Below are 21,951 nucleotides of genomic sequence, written 5' to 3'. Positions count from 1 at the left end.
AACAACGCTTTGGAAATAAAGAAAAAAAAAACATAATTAAAACTTAAAATATACATGTTATAATATCACTTTTTTTATTTATTTATTTTATTTTATTTTTATTATATGCTATTTAGTTTTATTAGTATTTTTAAATTTAATTTTTAATTTTTTATTTTCAATTTTTTTATTTTTATTTGTTTTCTTATAATTGTATATATTTATTAATATAAATATTTTTATATTTGTATATTATACATTATAAACCGAATTAGGTTTTGGAATCACGTTTTTTTTTTAATTTTTTGACTTTTGCGGAGTGTCACTAACTCAAAATACCGACGTTCAAAGAAAACCTATTTTTTTTTTTAGTTATAAATTGCTTAGAAAGATCGCAATATAATTTTTTCTTTTAAAAATATTTTTTTCGATTTGTCTTTGCAGCTTCGCAACCACAATTACACCAAAATTTTTTTTTTAAAATAAATATCTTTTTAGGCTTTTCATAAATATTGCACATTCATATAAATATCTATTATTTTTTAATATGTAAATATATAAAATACTTTAATATTAATATTAAAGTTTTATTTTGTTGATATATGTATAACTATTATTATGTTCTTGATCATTTCGTTGTGGATTGATAACCATTTTTGTTGAATCTACAAAATTGTATAACCATACTACTCTTGGTAGTTTTGTTTAAAAATTTTGAAAACCCAAGATTCCCTTTGAAGCTCTAATTCTTTTTCTGATAAAATTGGTTCGGGAATAACAACATTAGTTTTAAACCTCCATCCTGAGCTATAAATCAAATTGTTGAATCATACCTGGAAAAAAATATTTCTAAATAAAATTTTGTTTTTTTATTAAAATTTTTAATAAAATAAATGTTTTTTTTTTGTATTTTAATTTTAAGAAAATTTTTTTATAATTTTCAAGAATTTTTAAAAAAAAAATAGTTTCACACAAAACTATCCGCCTGTCGATAAGGTTTTAAGGGTTAATATAAGAATTTTTATTTACAAATTAGTTTTTTTTTTTTGATGGTGGTGGTTGTGGTTGTTGTGGTTGTGGTGGTTGTGATTTCATCTATTGAGTGGTCACCCATATTATCAGTTATATATGCGGTGGCTTTATCGTTATTATTATTATTATTATTCTTTTTTTCATCTTTGTAACGGTTGTATGCATTTGTACATTTATCCTTTGTAAAAGGGATACCTGGGTATTTTTTTAGCATTTCACCATTGATTTCTGCCCAATCTATGAGTTTCTTCTTCTTTTGAACCTCAACTTGTTTTTTTTTCTTTATGTGAGCATCAATTATTTCAAGCATAAATGAGATAATATGATCTTCCCAAACTATATTTTTTCTTGTTTTGTTGGATGATGGTACGGACGATGGTAAGGATGATACGAGTTCTTTAATTTTTGTTGCTAGTTCTAGTGCTTTTTCATACTCTTCACGTTTCTTTTTTCTTTCTTCCCTTCTTCTTTGTCTCTCCTCCTCTTTTTTCTCTAACTCTGCTTTTTCTTTATCGATACGTTCTTGTTCAGCAACCTTTTCCAATCTTTCTTTTTCAGCGGCAGTATCTTTTTCTTGTTGCTCTCTTTCCAATCTTTCTTTTTCAGCAGTATCAGCTTTTTCTTTTTCGAGACGTTCTTGTTCAGCGGCTTTTTCGACACGCTCTTGTTCAGCAGCTTTTTCTTTTTCTAATCTTTCCTTTTCAGCAAGTTCTTTTTCAATACGCTCTTTTTCGAGACGTTCTTGTTCAGCAGCTTTTTCTCTTTCTAATTTTTCTTTTTCAAGACTATCTTTCTTTTCTAATAACTCTTGTAGTTTTTTGTTTTCTTCTTGCTGCAATCTTCTTTCCTCTTTTATCTTTTCACACTCTTCTCTAATTTTTTGTTGCTCTAACTCTAATCTCTTTGACTTTTCTTCAAATTCCTTTGTTCTCTTTTCACGCTCTTCTCTAGTGCCACTTTCTAACTTGTCCATTTCTTCTTTATATGCTTTTTCATCCTCTTCCCGTTTCTTTTTTCTTTCCTCCTTTCTTCTTTGTCTCTCCTCCTCCTCTATTTTCCCTAACTCTGCTTGTATTCTTTGCTCCTCTTCACGCTTTTTTCTTCTTTCTTCGTTTCTTTTCTCTCTTTCGGCTGTCTCTTTCTCCAAACTTTGTTGCTTTAACTCTTCTAATCTTTTCTTTATTTCTTCATCCATTTTTGATTTTATAATGTTACCAATACAATTTGTTAAACTATAATTTGCTACTGCTATACAATAATTAATATTAAATTATTAGTATATATTTTTTAATATCACAAAGATTCAAAAATAAAAAATCTAAAATAAAAATTTTATCTGTGTCCTATCCTAAATCAATAAAAAATTATAATGGTATGTGATTTTTAAAATATATTAAAATTAAGTATGATTGATTATATTTAAAATATTTTAATAACGAAGAAAAAAATATGAGGATTAATTTATTTTTGGAAATTTATTGTTTTGTTAATATTATTTAACTATTATATTGTTTTCTTTTTTTTTTTTTTTTTTTTTTTTTTTTCATTTTTTGTTGTTGTTGTGGGTTTAAAAAATTATTATTATTATTACTATTAATAATATTAAAATATGATATTGGTATTATTACTATTTATATGTGTTTTTGTTTTTATTAAATCTAGATTTGAAAATGTTTACAGTAAATATTAAACTTACTTTATATAGAGAATCGAATTTCAATATATTTATATATATGTATATAATATTATTAATTATCAATATTATGATTTATACTATTACAATTGTGTTTGAGTTTGTTTTAAATTTTTACTGAAATAATAATAAAAAATTTAAAACAAAAAAAATAGTGTGTATATTATGTAGGTGGGTAATTATTATTATTATTAAATAATTTATTTTATTTTTATTAATTAGTTTTTGAGAAAATAAATAGATTTTTGAACATAAAGTGCCAAAAAAATAAAAAAATTTTATAAAATTTTTTTTTTTTTTAAATTTATTTTAAAATTTTATTTTCACACAAATATGAATAATACAGTTAACTTTGATAGTTAATGTTACAATTGATTAAAATAAAAAAGAAAGAGGTCCTTGTTATATGCTTAGTAATGGGTATTTAGTTCAAGGTATAGACTATTAAGGAAATTTATATATTATCTCAATGTGAATGTCATAAAGTGCTCCTCCATGAATTTTGTAATGTTTACAACCAAAATTTTGCTTTTTTTTTTGAAATTTTTTTTTTTTTAAAAATTTTTTCTTCGACACTTTAAGGTTTAAAAAAAACTTCTTTTTATCGTTCATCATTATGCGTATAATTTGATATAGTGTTGTGGATGATGTTGAAAAATCAATCATCAGAATCATCTTCAATAGTTTGGGATACTTTCCTTAAATTCAAAATGTAAAAGGTGTTGAAGTTCAATATGCACTTTGTAGTAAATGTCCACAATTCGATAATCCGTCAAAAGAATTCGAATCAAAAGTTGATTTTAAATCATGGTTAAAAAATAAACATTTTAAATCAGTGGTTTATGATAAAATATATAATTTTTTTAAAACAAATAATTTATTTATTTATTTATTTATTTATTTATTTATTTTTTATTTATTTTTTTATGTATTTTTTTATTTATTTGAATCTATTGAGTAAACCGCCCATTTGCGGCAGAGGGCCGGAGCCTTAGTCCAAAGTAATTTGAAGCATGTTTTAATTAATAGTTAATTTAATAAAGAAAATAGCAATAACCTCAAATATAAAAGAAACTATTTTTTACAATCAATAATAAACCCAATATAATATATATTAAATTAAAAAACTTATCGAAAGTATTCTTTATTTATCGGCTTTAAATTAACTTATAAAACCGATTTATATAAACCATTGTCTCTGATATGTTGAATTAATAAGTCAAGTTGAGGATTTAAAGAGAATGTATCTGAATTACCAATAAAAATGCATTGTTTCTTTGAACGTGTAATTGAAAATTGGACCATTCTGTTTATTTCTTCAAGATTTCTTATTTTGTGTGGAGAGTTGTTTGAACGAACTGTTGAAATGAAAATGATTTCTATTTCTCTTCCTTCAAACTGTTTAGGGGTACCGACTTCGACATCAGGGTATTGGCTAGAAAGTTTTAATTTTAATAATTTAATTTGACAATTAGATAGTGTAATAATACCAATATCCTTTTGATCAACACCAGATTTGATTAGGTTTTCTAAATGCTTTTGAATAATGGTAACTTCACCTTCATTTGAAATGCACTCTTCATCATTGGGAACATCTTGGTTTTCTTCCATATCACAACCACTAGTGTCGATCATTGTTAGTGGTGGTTGGTCATTGTTTTTATCACCAGTGCTGTTATTGCTTGAACTATTCATTAAACTGATTATGTGGTTATTACGATAGTTTTTTGTTAAAGTTGTAATATTTTTAGAATTGATGGTTTGATGATTAAAAGTTGTGAGATTTTGAACAGGGATGCAATAGACTGAATCAGAACTGTCGGTAATAATATAATCGACTTTTAAATCTTTGAGGTATGGTGAAGATAATTCCTTAGTTGAAGTTAAAATAACATTTGAATCTTTTAAAACTTGGTTTGCGAATGACTTTTCAGTTTTTACTAGTTCTTCTAAAAGTTGATTTATCTTGTTTTTGGCATTTTCCTTTTCTTCTTCTTTAATAAAAATTAAATTGTAAAATAAGGAGTCAATCTCTTTTCTGGATTCTCTAATAACTTGATAAGAGTATTCATCATTTAGAATTTTATTATCTAAAAAGTAGTTTGATAACCTTGGGGAATAAATGGATGATGGTTGACCAATGGCAGTTGGGTTCAAAGAGGGGCACTCTTTTTTAAATTCAAAAAGCTTATCCAAAATGCTATCTAAAGAGACTTGGGATTTGCTGCAAATTAAAACCTTGTTACCATTTTTAATTAACTGGAGAACCAATTCGATCATAGTTGTAGTTTTGCCGGTACCTGGTAAACCCTTGATTTCAGATGCTTCGTCTGGTGTTGCTAAAATTGAATTAACGGTATCCATTTGAGTCTGATCTAGTGTTTTGGAAATTGGTTTGAATGATGCAGCAGGGGCAGAGTAGAGGTTATCAGTGCTTCTACTATTTTGAATTGATTTTAAAATTTCTAAAGATTCTTCTACAGACTTTTCAGTTTCTTGATCATTTGGATTTAATTTGTCAATTGAAAAGGTAAGAAATTCATGTTCTAAAGGTGGGAAATAAGTGTTTAAATCTGTTGAAATAGTGATTTCAGATTTTTCAATCTTATAAACTATACCTTTAAATTCATAATCTTTTCCATATTTTGATTTTGAATTTCTAATGCCTACATGGTCACCATTCTTTAGTTTTGTTGGAGGTAATTCATTTGGAAGTTCATCTTGTTCTAATACATAGTTACTTGAAAGAGAGTTTGGAAGTACGAATTTTATTAATACAGTACCACCTAAGCCATAACTAGTACTACCATATCTTAGTTTATTGATAATAACACCTTTTAATTCTAATTCTTTATTTGTTAATTTTTCCATTTGTTTTTTATTATTATGATTTTAAATTTTATTTATGTATTTTTTTATATATTTTTATTTGTGAAAAACTTTTATTTATATTTATTTTATATTTTATATTTTATATTTTTTTTGGAGTAAATAATTTTTATTTTTATCTTAAAATAAATATTTTATTTTTTTACCATAAAATTACATTTTTAATAATTATTTTTGAAAATACTGAAAATTTGAGTGAAACAGTATCATCCATCGAAAACCAAAAAAAAATTCGAAAATTTGAGTGAAACAGTATTACCGAGCGAAAACCAAAAAAAATTCGATGGAAATTAAAAAAAATATTCATTTAAAACCCAAATTTTTTTTTTTTTAAATTTCTCATTATTTTTTTTTTTATACATTAACCCCATTTCTTTTTTATAACATTTTTAGAGATTCTGATGAAATCAAATGTTTTGTAAAAACAATTATTCATAGTAATATTTTGAGGAAAATTTTTTTTTAAAAAAATATTACAATGAAAAACCCAAAAACATTTTCTATACAGCGAGATAAATTAAAAAGTTTAAATTTTTTTAAAAATACAATTTTTTTATAAAAAGTATTAATTTATTTATTTATTTATTGATTAATCAAATTTTTTTTTTTTTTTTTTTTTTTTGATAATAATTTGGATTGATTATATAAAAATGTAATGGTACTACTTGTATATTTATATTAATATATTATTTAAAGTAAAAAGTTTAAAAGAGCAGATGAAACTAATAAAACTAATGAATAACCAACAACTGATGAGGATGATGATGATGAATGTGATGATGATTCAGCAGCAGTCTTACAGGCAACGCTAAGAGTATCGGTAACCTTAACTTTGGCATCATCAGCTAAACAAACAATAGCGGTGGTGGATGTAGCAGTTTCAGCGCAACCTTCTTTTTCGAATGAGCTTACACTGTAACCATTAACAGTACCAGCAACAGCTGAAACTTTGGTGTAACCTTTGCAACCAGCTGAACATGTATCTAATTTGGTATCAACAGTTTTGTCACCGCAATCAGTACCAGTGAATGAGAAGGATTCAAATGATTCAATTTCAACTGGAGCAGAGCAGGCAACTTCTAAGCCATTAACAGTTGATTTACCATCTTTGCAGTCGAATGAAGCAGCAGCAATGGTTTCATAAACTTTGGTACAGGCATCATCAGTGTAGATGGTTTCGGTGTATTGGTTTGAGGCATATTTAACTTGAGCGTATAAGATGGCATCTTCAACTTTGTCACAGTAAACATTGCAACTGTCGATGGTTAAAACATTATTTGGGGCAGTACATGGACTAGTAGCGGTACCGGTGATGGTGAATTGGGTGAAAACTGAAACACTTGACATTTTTTTATTTAATTTAAATTATTTAAAATTTATTTATTTATTTATTTATTTATTTAATATTTATTTATTACAAAATGAAAAAAAATAAAATAAAATTTTTCTATTTATCTTTTTTTTTTTTCCTTACATTTACAATTATTTTTTATTTTATTATTATTTTATTTTATTAAAATCAAAACGTGTTTATTAAGATAAAAATTAAGTTTCTCTTTATTTTTTGGGAGGAACAGAGAGACTTTAACAAAAAAAAAACAATCCGTTTTATTTTTAAAAAAAAATTTTTTATATGTATTTGAGGTTTTTTTTTTATAATTAGTTGAAACACATTTGCAACCAGACGTGGACTTTAATTGCTTTAAAAAAAAAAAAAGGAAATCAAAATCAAAATTACATTACAATTGTTTTTTGTTTATTTTTTTATAAATATTTACTCTATACCAATTTTTTTTTATTTTTATTTATTTTTAAATTTTTTTTTATACAGATGTCAGCAATAGATTTAGATCTTATAATTCGTTCATGTTGCCATATAATCAAATTATAAATATTTTAAAAAAAATTTTATTATAAAAGCCACCGTTTAAACACGTTTGCAAATCAAATTTTTAATTTTTTTTTTTTATTTTTTTTTTTTTTATTTAGAATATGTTTTTTTTGAAATTTTAAAAATTTGAGTTTTTATTCTTTTTACAAAAGTACTATTGATACAATTTGAGTTTTCATTTTTTTACATTTTAATAATTCGAATTTAAAGTTCTTGTTTTATTGAATTTTGATAAAAAATGAAATAAAAATCTAAAAAAATAAATTCTAAAAAAAATTAAACAACCAGTGTTTTTATGAGTAAAAAAATAAAATTATTATTATTATTTTTTGTTTTAATTAATTTATTTTATATATCTTTTTTAATTAAATGAATTACTTTGAATTAAAAAAAAAAAATATTAAATAAATAAATAAAAAAATAAGGGTCTCAGGTAGGTTTATTATAATTTATAGAAAAAGAATTTGAATATATAATGTACATTCTCTTTTAATAAATATATTTTATTTTAAAGTTTTATTATTATATACTTGGTTTAGAACTTTTGAATCTGTATGCAATTATCATAAATACAAAAATAAATAAAGACATTACAGCAGCAAATACTAAAAATTCTACCCATTGTTTTCCTAAATTAACGGCAGATACAATAAATACGACAAAAATATTACCAAGAGATACTGCTAATAACCATCCACTCATAATAATGGCTTTCATTGATGGAGGTGCTTCTGAATATGCAAATTCTAAACCTGGTATACTGATTAAAATTTCGCCAATTGTCAATATTAAATATTGTGGTAACTGAAGCCAAATTGAAATTGTTCCTGGTGGGTTTTTATCGATTGCTATTTGTAAAAACATGGAAATAATAAAAGATGCAACTGCCAACCACATTCCAATAGCCATCTTTATTAATGGTTTAAAGTTAATACCAAAGCTTTTCAATGGTTTATATATAACATATTCTACAATTGGAATAAACATCATAATGAAGAGTGGGTTCAATGCTTGGATTTGTTCTGCTTCTAAACATAACCATGTTACTTTTTTACCAAATACACACAAATCTAATGACTCTGCTTGATAGGTCCATCTACTACCAGTTTGATCGTAAAGTGCCCAAAAAAATGGTAATGGAATAAAAACGGTAAGTACATTTAATGCACACTTGATACTATCGACAACATCAGTATCGTATTCTACTTTAGCACTATCTAACCAACTTTTATCATCGTTGTTAATAGCATCAAAAGAATTATAAAAAACGGTTCCAGTAATCTTTGCTTTTAATCTTTTTAATTTTTCTTTAATTGCAAAACCAATAACTTTAGCGGCAGTTAATAAGATTGATTCGGTAACAGGTCTTTTTACATATGAACCAGAACCAGCAACAAAAATAATAGTAGAAATTGTTAAAAACACAGCTGGAATACCAAATGCTAACCAATAACCAACATAACGCTTTAATAATGGAACAAATATAGTTGCTAATAAACTACCAAGATTAATACACCAATAAAAAATTTGGAATAATTTTTCTAACAAATGTGATTGATTTTTTTTTAATTGATCACCAGCAAATGTCGAAATTAAAGGTTTAATACCACCAGTACCCATGGCAATTAAAACTAAAGCAATAGCAATACCCCAGGGCGATCTATGACCAGGCTCACCTCCAGTTATACCATCAATAGATGTCACCGATAAAAAAGTGCTACCTACAACATATATAATACTAAAATATAAAATAGTTTTAAACTTTCCAAGCACCCCATCACCAAGGTATGCTCCAAGTAAAGGACTATTTTGTAAATTAATAAATAAATAAAAAAATTAATATGTTGGATTTTTATTGAAAAATTTTATAAAAATAACACTTACAAAGCATATGCTAAAAAATTAAAAGTGTGTACAATTGATGTGGATGTATTTTTACTGTATCCCATATAACTGTTTAGGTAGATACTCAAAATACTTTTATTTCCATAATATGAAAATCTTTCACCTATTTCATTTAAAAGAATGTACCTAAAGCTAGTTGGAAATTTATCTGCTTGATCTGGTGACTCATCCTGTATTAATGGTGAGTCTTCATTTTCATTATAGTTGTTTTTAAACTTTTCATTTGTTTTCATTTTTTATAATTCTATATTTTTTATTGTTTAATGAACTATTATTTCTATATTTTTTTTTTTTTTAGTTTAAACAAAAAATTAATTTTAAATAAACAAAAAAAAAACATTTTATACTTTTCTATATTTTTTTTTTTTTACTTTATATAAATAAAAAAATAATAAAAAAAAAGTAAATAATTAAATGTCATATTTTTATTACCAGATATCTGGGTAAAAAAAAATAAATTATTTTTTTTAAATTTAAATTTTCAAAAATATTTTTGCATTATTTCTAAATAATAAATAATTCATGACAAACAACGAAAGGTTTCAATTGTAAAGGCCAGTACTGGTATTTTTAGCTACAGTTTTTGGTTTGTAGAATAACCCTTAAAGAAATCACCTGAATAAATATTTTTTTTACACAGAAATAATAATTAAAAAAAAAATAAAAAAAAAAATAAAAAAAGAAGTTAATAAAAACTATAAAAAAATAAATTATTAAATTTCTTTTGATAAATATTTCTTTACAACTTTTTTAAAAAATGAATATTTTAAAAAATTATTTGTAATAATACACAAAGTTTATTATTTTTTTTTTTAAATTAAATTACTTTCTAACTCGATTGCTCTATAATCTCCATCTGGATCATCATTACTGTCAATGATTACAAATCTATCACCTAAGCTGCTATCCTGAGTTAAAATTGAATTTTCATCTTCGTCTTTACTTGATTTAAATTGGTTATCTTGATTGTTTGAAGCAGTGGAGCTTTTGAATTTATACGCAATGTACATATAAACAAAAATAAATAGAGACATTACAACAGCAAATACTAAAAATTCTACCCATTGTTTTCCTAAATTAACTGCAGATACAATAAATACGACAAAAATATTACCAAGAGATACTGCTAATAACCATCCACTCATAATAATGGCTTTCATTGATGGAGGTGCTTCTGAATATGCAAATTCTAAACCTGGTATACTGATTAAAATTTCGCCAATTGTTAAAACTAAATATTGTGGTAACTGAAGCCAAATTGAAATTGTTCCTGGTGGATTTTTATCGATTGCTATTTGTAAAAACATTGATATGATGAAAGACAAAACGGCCAGCCACATTCCAATAGCCATCTTTATTAATGGTTTAAAGTTAATACCAAATCTTTTCAATGGTTTATATATAACATATTCTACAATTGGAATAAACATCATGATGAAAAGTGGGTTCAATGCTTGGATTTGTTCTGCTTCTAAACACAACCATGTTACTTTTTTACCAAATACACACAAATCTAATGATTCTGCTTGATAGGTCCATCTACTACCAGTTTGATCATAAATTGCCCAAAAAAATGGTAATGGAATAAAAACGGTAAGTACATTTAATGCACACTTTATACTATCGACAGTATCTGGATCGTATTGTACTTTTGATAGATCTAACCAGCTTTTATCCTCACCGTTGTTTCTATCGAATGGATTATTATAAACTGTTCTCTTGAAATACTTTGCTTTAAACTGTCTGTATTTTTCCCTAATTGCAAAACCAACTACTTTTGCGGCAGTTAATAAGATTGATTCGGTAACAGGTCGTTTGACATAATGACTTGAGCCAGATACAAAAATAATAGTAGAAATTGTTAAAAACACAGCTGGAATACCAAATGCTAACCAATAACCAACATAACGCTTTAATAATGGAACTGATACTGTAGCAAATAGACTACCAAGATTAACACACCAATAAAAAATTTGAAATAGTCTTTCTAACAAATGTGATTGATTTCTTTTTAATTGATCACCAGCAAATGTCGAAATTAAAGGTTTAATACCACCAGTACCCATGGCAATAAGGAACAAACCTATTGCAATACCCCAGGGCGATCTATGACCAGGCTCACTTCCAGTGACTCCATCAATAGATGTCACTGATAAAAATATACTTCCTATAACATATATAATACTAAAATAAAAAATAGTTTTAAACTTTCCAAGCACCCCATCACCAAGGTATGCTCCAAGTAAAGGACTATTTTATAAAATAATAAATAAAAAAAATTAAAATATATATTAGAATTTATTTATTTTTAATATATATTACTATTATTATTTCTACCTACAAAGCATATGCAACAAAATTAAAAGTGTGTACAATTGATGTGGATGTGTCTTCGCTATAGCCCATATACGTATTGAGGTAAAGAGCCAACAAAACTTTGTTTCCATAATATGAAAAACGTTCGCATATCTCATTACCTAAAATAAACCTAAAAGACTTTGGGAATTTATTTGCTAATTCTGGTGATTCATCTTCAAATAATGTTGAATCTTCGGGTTTCTGTTTGATTTTTTAATTTATGATATGATTCATTTGATTTCATTATTATTTTTAAATATATATAATTATATAATAAAAAAAAATTATTTTATTATTTTTTTATTATTTTTTAATATTTTTAAGATATTTTTTATTTTTTGGTAAAAGCAGAGCTTTAATAAATTTAATTTGAATTTAAATTTGAATTTGGAAAAATTAATCTAAAATAAATAAAAATAAAAAAAAAGAGAATAATTTATATTATTTTAAAAATACATATATTTATATATAGTATAAAATAAACTTTAAAAAAAAAAGGTATTGAAAGAAAATTTTTTAAAGGTGACATTGTACAGATTTATATAAAAAAAATTAAATAAAATAAAATAAAATTTTAAAAAAAATAAAAAAATATTATTTTTTTTTTTTTTTTTTTTTTTTAATTTCATTTTTTTATATTTATTTTTTATAATAAAAATCTATTTATAATAATTCAATAGTTAACATGAATGATAAAAATGAAAATAATAAAGATAATAACAACAGTAATAATAATAATATAGATTCCATGCCACCACCCTCAATGCCACCACCTTCTTTGTTACCAAATAAAAATGAAGGCCAAATGGCGCCACCCTCAATGCCACCACCTTCACTAACACCTCAAAAAAAACAATCTCCACAACAGCAGCAACAGCCTAAAGTTGATTTAATATATAAAGAACCAGAATGGAGTATGGTCAATAAAAATATGAAATTAAGTTTTGAAGTAATTAAAAGTGGCACAATAATTGAGAATATAGATTTAAACTCCAAACCTTTTTATTTAGTTGGTAGACTACCTGTATGCGATATACCTTTAGAACACCCAGTAAATATTCAACAGTTTAATGATTTTATATCTGTTTATCTTTAATTAACATAATAATATATTTTTTTAGACAATTAGTAGACAACATGCAGTTATTCAACATAAACCTGGTGGATATTTATTTTTATTCGATTTAGCAAGTACTCATGGTTCAATGATAAACAAACAGAAATGCAAACCAAATGTATATATACCAATCAAATCTGGGGATGTTATAAAGTTTGGTGAATCAACAAGACTATTTGTACTAGATGGTCCATCAAATATGAAAACTGAAGTAGATCAACAACAAAAAGAAAATCAAGATCAATTAGAAAAACAAAAGAAAATTTTAGAAAAAGAAAAACAACAAAAATCATTTATTTCTTTATATACATCAAATAGCGCAGGTAATAAAAACAATATGGATGAAATATCAAAAACAATACACGAAAACAGAGATATTGATCACGATGATGAAATTAGAGAACATTACGAAGGCAATCATATCAATAATGAAGATGACTTTGAAAATGATTTAGATAATTCAAAAACAAGATCCTCAAAGAAAAATATTGATGATAACGATGAAGATAATGAAGAATCATTCTATGATAGAACCAAAGAAATGAAAAACAAATTAAATAAACAATTAAAGAATTTAGACACTTTGGAATTAATCGAAAAAAGAAAATCTTTAGAAATTGAAAAGTATTTATTACAAAAACAATTTAAGGAATCAACATTAATTAAAGTTAAAGACAAAGAAGAAGAAGAAGAAGATTCACTCGATCAATTTATGAATGAAAACAATCAAACATTAAAGAAAACTGTACAGCAAAAGATTATGTCATCATTAATAGATATAGAAAATCAAATAAATCAAATAGAATCAATTTTACATTCAAAACCAGATTTTAAAAAATATAGCAGTTCATTAGAAAACTCAATTAAATCGATTAAAGAAAATGGTTCTGATTTATCAACTATAAACCAATCCAATAATAATAATAATAATAATAATAATAATAATAATAATAATAATAATAATAATAATAATAATAATAATAATAATAATAATAATAATAATAATAATAATAATAATAACAATAACAATAATAATAAAAGCAATGAAAATGAAAATAACTCATCAATGCCACCTCCACCTCCACCAGATTATGTAGCAACCACAAAATCAATTAGTACAATTAATAGAATGATGTTTGGTGATGACGATCATGAAAAGAAAAAAGATTCACTAAAATCAACTGATAAATTAGATAGTAATATACCCGAACAATACAAAACTAAAGAATCAAACAAAAAGAGAAATTTACCACCACCCACAATCGACACTAAAAAATTAAAGCAAAAACAAGAAACTGAAATTGTAGATTTAATCTCAAAAGAAAATAATGATGATACCCCAGTCAATAGGTATGGTTACTAAAAAAAAAAAAGTTATTTATAAAAATTAAAATAATAAAATAATAAAATAATAAAATAATAAAATAAATAAATAAATAAATCAATTAAAGATTTATTTTATTCTTTATTTTTTTAAATGTCGAGGTTTCTAAAAAATTAAGTCGTTAAAATATGCTCATGCAGTAAATCATCACAAACGGTCGCCCAACAATATTTAAAATTTACACAAAAAAAAAAAAAAACAATGAAAAAAAGGAAAATAAAATTTCCCCTGTGGTGTTTTTTTTTTTTCTCACCATATTTTAAAAGGGTTGCGGTAATATCTTTTTATTTTATTTTTTTATTTTTTTTTTAAAATTTTTTTCATAAAATTATTTTTTTTAATTTTATAAAAAAAAATAATTTTAAAAAATTTTTAAATAATTTTAAACACACAAATAAAAAAAAATGAAATATATAGCAACATTATTTATTATAGCATTAATATTTATAGGCTTTATTAAATCCCATGAAATTATAATAGGGGAAAGGGCCAGAAACTCATTTAATAAATTAGAAAAAGATTTCCCACACGGAGAAGGCCTCCAAATCAGCTGTGATGTTTGCAGAATTGGTGCATCACTTTTAGAAGATTATATAAAGGTATTTATCATATTTAATAGATATATTTTTAAAAATAAAAAAATAAAAAAAATAAAAAAATAAAAAAATAAAAAAAATAAAAAAATAAAAAAATTAAAAAGATAATTAACTCTCTTCCAAATTATTATTATAGAGCAATACCTCAACTAGTGTTATGGTTAAGGGTTTAGCTGAACTTTGTATTAAATCTGGGGAAGAGCAACCAGAAGTTGTAAGTATTCTTTTTAAAAATAATCTGAATAATATTAATAATTATTAATAATATTTTTTTTCAGTGTACAGGTATTTTAAATAATTATGTACCAATTATTGTCGATGTTTTAATACAATCAGATTTTACACCAACAGAATTATGTGGATATTTTAAAATTTGCTCAGATTATGGCAGCGATAATCAAGATATTGTAAAGGAAAGACAACAATCATCATTTTCAAATCCACACGCAGTAGGATCAACTAAAAAAGAATATAAGGATATTACCACACAAGAACCATTAGTTAAAAATTTAAAGACTAATAGTACAATTGGTTACTTTTTACAACTTACCGATATTCACTTTGATCCAGATTATAAAGTTGGTTCAAATCCAAATTGCGGTAGACCATTATGCTGCAGAGATGGTACTGGTGATGCCGGTGTCATTGGTCATTATCTTTGTGATATTCCACTTTCAACTGTACAATTAATTTTCAACCACTTACAAACTTTAACTGATCAAATAGGTATGTAATATTATTTATTAATAAACAAACAAATCAATAAAGCAAATAAAATACTAACATATGAAATCATATTTTGGTTATGTAATCTATAGATTTTATTATTTGGACTGGTGATAATCCACCACATAACGTTTGGGAACAAAGTCAAACTCAACAAGAATTTGCAACTCAAACTTTAGCTCAATTAATTTTAAAGACATTCCCAAATACCCCAGTTTTCCCAGTTATTGGTAATCACGAAGCCTATCCATCTGATCAATATGTTTTACCAAATACTCAATGGTTATTAGATTCACTCTATACCTATTGGATGCCATGGTTAGACACTGATGCACTCGAATCAGTCAAGGAATATGGTTACTATACTACTTTACTCCGTCCTGGTCTTCGTGTCATGTGTTTAAATACTTTAGAAAACGATATGATTAATTTCTATAATCTTTTACCAACCTATCTTAAGGGTCCAAACAATCAATCAGATTGGATGATCAATACTTTAGAACAAGCCGAAGGCAATGGTGAGAAAGTTTTAATTCTTGGTCATATTCCATGCACCGTTAAATCAGCCTCAACTGATCAATGGTGTGCAATGTACGAGCAAGTAGTTTCCCAATTCTCCGATGTCATCGTTGGTCAAATCTATGGTCATACCCATTATGATCAATTCAATGTCTTCTCTGATGTCGAAACCCACACTAAACCAACTGGTATGAATTACATTGCTCCATCTATGACAACTTACCAAAACCACGAACCAGGCTATCGTATCTACGAATTTGACTACTCTACCAACCAAATCATCAACTATTATCAATACCATGCCAACATCACTGATGCCAACAAGAGTGGTCAAATTACATTCGATTTAATTTATAGTGCCAAGGAACTTTATAACCTTCCAGATCTTACACCAGCCTCATGGTATAATTTAGCCACCCAAATGAAAACCAATACAACCCTCTTTATGGACTACTTTACCAATCTCTCATCTTCACCAGATAAAGAATCATGCGATCAATCATGTCAAACTAAATGGGTTTGTCAAATCTTTGGTATTACATCAACTGAATTTGATAAATGCTATGGTGTTTAAATATAATAATAAATAAATAATAATAAAAAATAAATAATAGTAGTAATAATAATAATAATAATAATAATAATAATAATAATAATAATAATAATAATAATAATGATCATCATCATCAACATTTCAATAATATTTTAAATTTTCAAATAATAATAATATTTAATTCTATCGCATTATAGTAATAATAGTTTTATTGTATTATCAACATATAAGTTTTTTTTTTTTAAAAATTTTCAAAATTTTTTCTTTCATTTTTTTTTATAAAACTAAATAAATAAATCTTTATTTAAAGTCATATGAACATAAATTTACTTTAAAGGTTTTTCTCTTTTTTTCCTAATTATATTTTATAATTTTTAAATCATCTTTTATTTTAATTTTTATTTTGTTTTTTATTTTATTTTTTTTTTTTTTTTTTTTTTTTTTTTTTTTAATTTTTTTTTTTTTTTAATTTTTTTTTTGTAATTTTTTTATAAATTTTTTTTTTATAATTTATTTCATTTTTATAAAAAAAACAATTGAATAATGATCTTATAAATTAAATAGGCATTTTATTGGGATTATGATTTTTAATAACAAATAAAACAAACAGCATATTTCACCCATTGTAAAAAGTAAATAGTTTCGAAGAATAACAATAAAGCAATCAATATTATAACAACAAAAAAGTCTATAATAATACTAGAATATTAATATCAATAATAAATCAAACAAATCAAATCAAATCAAATCAAATCAATCAATAATATAATATATAAATAAAAAATGAATCATCCATATGGTCATCATCATTTTCATAACCAAGGACCACCGGGTATGCCACCACCCGGCATGATTATGAAAGGACCACCTGGTATGCCACCACCATATGGATTTCCACCAAACATGCCACCACCATATAGCTTCCCACCACCATATGGATTTCCACCTGGTATGCCACCACCACCTCATTCAAATGCCCCACCATATGGTTTTCAACCCCCACCAGCTGGTAGAGGTTTAGGGCCACCTTCACAACAACAACAGCAACCACTACCAAATAAATTTTCGAATCAAATTATACCACCACAACCAATAATTCCTACACCAACAAGTCACTCAATCAATGGTAATAATAGTTTTGAAAATAAAATAAATAATGGCGTTTTACAAATACCAACACCAGCAAATAGTAATACCACAACACCAACAGCAGCAGCAGCAACAAATTTAAGTACATCACAAAACAATATAAATAAAGATATTAACAGCACCAATACAACAGCGTATATTGGTAAAATTCCAACACTTTTAGAAGATTCATTTATAAAGAGTTTATTAGATCTATGTGGCAAAGTTGTAAATTGGAAAAGAGCATCCGAAACCAATGGCAAATTAAAGGCATTTGGATTTTGTACATTTGAACATGCTGAAGGCGCATTTAAAGCATTAAAAATTTTAAACGAATTTCAAGTCGATGGTGAAGGTGGTAAATTAATGGTTAAAGTTGATATCACTCAAAAGTTTTATAGCGACTATTTAGAGAAGCAAGTTGGAGGAATAAAGTCTGATGACTCACCAGAGGATCTAATACTTCGTGAAAAAATTAAAACATTGGTCGAAAAAAATTTACCAAATATTCAAGATAAGAAAAAAAATATTTCCAATGAAATTAATGTAAGATATATTAATAAATCAATTATAAAAATGTTGTAGTATAATACTAATTTTTTTTACTATAGGATTTTTATAATAAAGATAGAAGAGATTTAACAAAAGAAGAAAAAATTAAAATTATTGAAAGAGAAAAAGAAAAAGAAAAACAAAGATATAAAGAAAGAGAACTTAAATCAAAAGAAAGAGATCTAAAAGAATTTAAAGAAAGGGAAAGATTATGGGAAAGAAGAGAAAAGAATAAAGAATTGGATAGAGAAGAAGAAAAAGAAAAAGAAAAAGAAAAAGATAAAAGAGAACTACTGTTAAGATTAAAAGAAATGGATGAATATTCAGATACAGATGAAAAGCAAAGAAAGAGACTAAGATCGAGGGATGCCATCAAGCATAGAACAAAAGAAAGAGAAGATGATGAAAAGGATCGTATAAAAGAACAAATTGAAATCCAAGAGCAACTATTAAAGAAACAAAAAGAAGACGAATTAAATAAGATTCAATTGGGCGGATTTTCATCATCATTAGCAAATAAAAAAGTTAAATTGGTAAATAAAGGTTTTGGTACAGAAGATCAAGATGATGATCAAGACGAAACTAACCAATCACTTGCATCATCGTCATCGAATCTAATGAAAAAGAAACAAAATCTACTACCGTTATTAGACCATAATGAAATTGATCAAATTTTAAATCCAAAGCAACAACAAGAAGAAACACTAATGTCAACAAAGGATCTCCAACTTCAAAACATTGCCGCTGAAATTCCAGTAACCGCAGATGAATTATTTAAATTAAAAGTTTCAAATTGGAATGTAATAGATAAACAAATCAATGAGAAAATGAAGCCATGGATCACACAAAAAGTAATAAGCTTTTTTGGTACTCAAGAAAATGAATTCATTGATTTCATTGTCGACCTTTTAGAATCTCATACCGAACCAAATAATATAGTTTTAAAATTAAAAGATGTTTTCGAAGAGAATGCTGAAGATTTTGTATTAAAAATGTGGAGAATGATTTTATTTTTAGATAAAATTTAAATAAAATAAATAAAATAAAATATAAACCATAATAAAATTAATAAAACCTATTTACCAAAGTGTTTTTAAATTTTTTTTTTTTTTTTTTAAGTTTTCAGATTTTAGTTTTTTAAATATCCTCATTAGACTTTAATAAAACCAATTTAAACTCGTCAAGTTCAGAAATTAAATTATTAATAACCTCTGGATTTGACATTGATTGAGATATTTCATATGCTTCATCTAAAAAGAAAAAAAAATTTGGGTTAATATATTTTTAAAAAACTTATTTTTTATTTTTTCTATAATTACCATTGAAAATTTTAGAAACAACATTTCTTATTTTTTTATTTGATCTCGTTTTTGGGAACCCAGTTACAACAACTAAATGCTTTAAAGTTGAATTTGGTAAAAAGTGGGATGTTTCTAGAACATCATTTAATTCTTTTTTTAAACTTGAAAGGAATAAAATTTTATTTTCATCATAAATTGATTTAAATTCTTTTTTTAATATAATAAAACCAATAGGCACTTGTCCATAGTAATCATCTTTCCCGGCTGCAACAATATTTTCTAATATCATTTTATTTTTTTGAATAATATCCTCACACAATGTGTTGTAAACCAAATCGCCACCAACATTAATAACATCATCAACACGAGACATAATATAATAGTTACCATCTTCATCGAATTTACATAAATCACCAGTTCCATAATAACCTGGATATTTATTTAAGTATTTTCTTGAGTATTGCTCTTGATTAACATCTAATAATAAAGTTTGTATACAACTTGGAGGTACCGGCAATTTTATTAGCAACTCACCTATTTCGTTGGGTTTGGCCGGTTCCCTATTTTCAGGGTTTATAACCTTTGTATTAAAACCTGGCACAGGTTTACCACATGAAAAAATTTTAAATGGTATTTGTTGTGACGAACTTGTTATTATACACCAACCTGTTTCAGTTTGACCATAGTTATCAACAACAGGTTTTTTGATAGTTTTTGTAACATAATTAAAAATAGAACTATCTAAAACTTCACCACATAGTATGATTGCTCTTAGTTTATCTAAATTATATTTTAAAATTTCTTTTGCATTTGGGTCTAACTTTTGAAAAGTTCTAAACTCTGTTGGAACCGATAAAAAAAGTGAAGCCTCTGTCATTTCGATAACTCTAAAAACATCCAATGTTGGTACGAATAAATCACCCTCATATAAAACAAATCTACCTCCTATAAATAAAGATGCATATAATAAATTATGACCCAACTGCCACCCTATATCAGATGGTGTAAAAAAAGTTTCACCTGGCGATATTCCATAATTTCTATTGTAAGAATATAGGGCCTGGACTAAAAATCCACCTGCCTCGGCCACTGCACCCTTAGGATGTCCTGTAGTACCACTTGTATACAAAAAGTAAATAGGATCTACCGCATCTAACAACTCGTATTCTAATAAAGGTTCTAATCCGTCAACCAACTCCTTATAATCAATTGTGTTCTCTAATGTTTGATAACCAAGTTCAATTTCTTTATTTTTTTCTAAATATTGAAGTTGTTTTTCTTTATTTATAAAATCAATACGATCCAGCATAATAATAGTTTCAATTTTATGAATCGATTTTTCCAAAGCTTTTTTTATAGTTGGGACATAATGTGTATATTTATTTTCTTTAACACCAAAGTTAACTGTAATCAAAATTTTAGGTTTTAAATGTTCAATTCTTTGTGATAAATTATTAAAATTATATGCAATATAAGTTACACTATGAATAGCACCAATACGTGCACATGACAACATAGCAATTGCACATTCCATCATAGTGGGCATAAAAATTAAAACCTTATCACCCTTCTTAACCCCTAAATTTTTTAAAGCTCTTGAAAAGATACATACTTTTTTCCACAATTCGTTATATGTTAATGTGCTTGATACCTCTAAGGCAGGGCATTCGTGAAACAATGCAATTTGATCACCTCTTTCTGACAAGTGTCTATCCAATGCATTGTTGCATAAATTTAATTTACCACCCTTAAACCACTCAGGTTTATTTTCATTACCACTCCATACTTTGTCATAAATTTTATCCCTATAAAAAAAATTATTTATATAAAATTTAAAAAAAAATAATTAAATAAATTTTAGAAAAAAACTACATAACTAAACTTACCAATTTATATATTTTTTAGATACCTCTTCCCAAAAAGAAATATTATCTTTTTCTGAAAACTCCTTATCATTATAATAGTTAAATGGTTCACTAAGTTTATAAGCCAAGGTTTCCATTTTATTTTATTTTTTCTAAAAGTTATAATATTAATATTAAAAAAAAAAACATTATTTATATTATTCTTCGTTTATTAAAACTAATATTTAAATAATTACTTTCCAAAAGATTTATAGATATGAAGATATTTTTATTACTTAATCAATTTTAATATTTAAAAAAAAAATAAATAAAGTTTGATGTTTATAAAATTTAAAAATACAAATACACTAAAAGAAGTGTTTTACAAAACAAAACTCAATCTATAACCAATCTTTAAATCTAAAAAAAAAAAAAACAAATAAAAAAATAAAAGAAATTATTCCGTGTTGGGAACTATTATATA

At 25.1% G+C, this 21,951-nt stretch overlaps 9 protein-coding genes across 9 annotated transcripts; 3 read left to right on the top strand and 6 right to left on the bottom strand.

Annotated features, from left to right (window-relative positions):
- Window positions 1-1,000: 1,000 nt before the first annotated feature.
- On the bottom strand, window positions 1,001-2,206 carry DICPUDRAFT_75408 (uncharacterized protein; the record flags this gene model as incomplete). Its single annotated transcript, XM_003284397.1, has 2 exons — window positions 1,001-1,494; window positions 1,750-2,206. 2 exons carry the CDS (start codon window positions 2,204-2,206, stop codon window positions 1,001-1,003), a joined length of 951 nt encoding a protein of 316 aa, XP_003284445.1.
- Window positions 2,207-3,871: 1,665 nt separating this feature from the next.
- Window positions 3,872-5,575, bottom strand: DICPUDRAFT_75407 (uncharacterized protein; the record flags this gene model as incomplete). The annotated part of the gene is made up of 1 exon (XM_003284396.1): window positions 3,872-5,575. The coding sequence occupies one exon, from the start codon at window positions 5,573-5,575 to the stop codon at window positions 3,872-3,874; it is 1,704 nt and encodes a 567-aa protein (XP_003284444.1).
- Window positions 5,576-6,210: 635 nt separating this feature from the next.
- Window positions 6,211-6,955, bottom strand: DICPUDRAFT_96704 (uncharacterized protein). Its single transcript, XM_003284395.1, has one exon. It carries the CDS (start codon window positions 6,938-6,940, stop codon window positions 6,284-6,286), a length of 657 nt encoding a protein of 218 aa, XP_003284443.1. The 5' UTR covers window positions 6,941-6,955; the 3' UTR covers window positions 6,211-6,283.
- A 1,051-nt stretch (window positions 6,956-8,006) lies between these two features.
- On the bottom strand, window positions 8,007-9,622 carry DICPUDRAFT_75405 (uncharacterized protein; the record flags this gene model as incomplete). The annotated part of the gene is made up of 2 exons (XM_003284394.1): window positions 8,007-9,288; window positions 9,369-9,622. 2 exons carry the CDS (start codon window positions 9,620-9,622, stop codon window positions 8,007-8,009), a joined length of 1,536 nt encoding a protein of 511 aa, XP_003284442.1.
- Window positions 9,623-10,201: 579 nt separating this feature from the next.
- On the bottom strand, window positions 10,202-11,900 carry DICPUDRAFT_27701 (uncharacterized protein; the record flags this gene model as incomplete). Its single annotated transcript, XM_003284393.1, has 2 exons — window positions 10,202-11,639; window positions 11,731-11,900. Coding segments are annotated over 2 exons (1,608 nt in total), but the record flags the coding sequence as incomplete, so codon positions are not given.
- Window positions 11,901-12,432: 532 nt separating this feature from the next.
- DICPUDRAFT_148227 (uncharacterized protein) lies at window positions 12,433-14,227 on the top strand (the record flags this gene model as incomplete). The annotated part of the gene is made up of 2 exons (XM_003284423.1): window positions 12,433-12,798; window positions 12,869-14,227. The coding sequence occupies 2 exons, from the start codon at window positions 12,433-12,435 to the stop codon at window positions 14,225-14,227; spliced, it is 1,725 nt and encodes a 574-aa protein (XP_003284471.1).
- A 584-nt stretch (window positions 14,228-14,811) lies between these two features.
- On the top strand, window positions 14,812-16,964 carry DICPUDRAFT_52947 (uncharacterized protein). Its single transcript, XM_003284422.1, has 4 exons — window positions 14,812-14,847; window positions 14,981-15,058; window positions 15,123-15,570; window positions 15,663-16,964. The coding sequence occupies exons 2-4, from the start codon at window positions 15,002-15,004 to the stop codon at window positions 16,661-16,663; spliced, it is 1,506 nt and encodes a 501-aa protein (XP_003284470.1). The 5' UTR covers window positions 14,812-14,847; window positions 14,981-15,001; the 3' UTR covers window positions 16,664-16,964.
- Window positions 16,965-17,425: 461 nt separating this feature from the next.
- DICPUDRAFT_148225 (uncharacterized protein) lies at window positions 17,426-19,350 on the top strand (the record flags this gene model as incomplete). Its single annotated transcript, XM_003284421.1, has 2 exons — window positions 17,426-18,316; window positions 18,382-19,350. The coding sequence occupies 2 exons, from the start codon at window positions 17,426-17,428 to the stop codon at window positions 19,348-19,350; spliced, it is 1,860 nt and encodes a 619-aa protein (XP_003284469.1).
- Window positions 19,351-19,459: 109 nt separating this feature from the next.
- DICPUDRAFT_27694 (uncharacterized protein) lies at window positions 19,460-21,625 on the bottom strand (the record flags this gene model as incomplete). The annotated part of the gene is made up of 3 exons (XM_003284392.1): window positions 19,460-19,572; window positions 19,642-21,428; window positions 21,510-21,625. 3 exons carry the CDS (start codon window positions 21,623-21,625, stop codon window positions 19,460-19,462), a joined length of 2,016 nt encoding a protein of 671 aa, XP_003284440.1.
- Between the last annotated feature and the right edge of the window lie 326 nt (window positions 21,626-21,951).

The sequence above is a fragment of the Dictyostelium purpureum genome (assembly GCF_000190715.1).
Source record: "Dictyostelium purpureum unplaced genomic scaffold DICPUscaffold_25, whole genome shotgun sequence".
Taxonomy (NCBI): Eukaryota; Evosea; class Eumycetozoa; order Dictyosteliales; family Dictyosteliaceae; genus Dictyostelium; species Dictyostelium purpureum.
The sequence above is the reverse complement of the archived record's forward strand: the minus strand, read 5'-3'. Positions and strand labels throughout refer to the sequence as shown.

Excerpts from the sequence above, each read along its gene's own strand:
- DICPUDRAFT_96704 (XM_003284395.1), bottom strand. The coding sequence starts at position 6,940 with ATGTCAAGTGTTTCAGTTTTCACCCAATTCACCATCACCGGTACCGCT.
- DICPUDRAFT_52947 (XM_003284422.1), top strand. The coding sequence starts at position 15,002 with ATGGTTAAGGGTTTAGCTGAACTTTGTATTAAATCTGGGGAAGAGCAA. Across the intron at positions 15,059-15,122 it reads GGGAAGAGCAACCAGAAGTT|TGTACAGGTATTTTAAATAA; the intron begins GTAAGTATTCTT and ends ATTTTTTTTCAG. Across the intron at positions 15,571-15,662 it reads AACTTTAACTGATCAAATAG|ATTTTATTATTTGGACTGGT; the intron begins GTATGTAATATT and ends TGTAATCTATAG.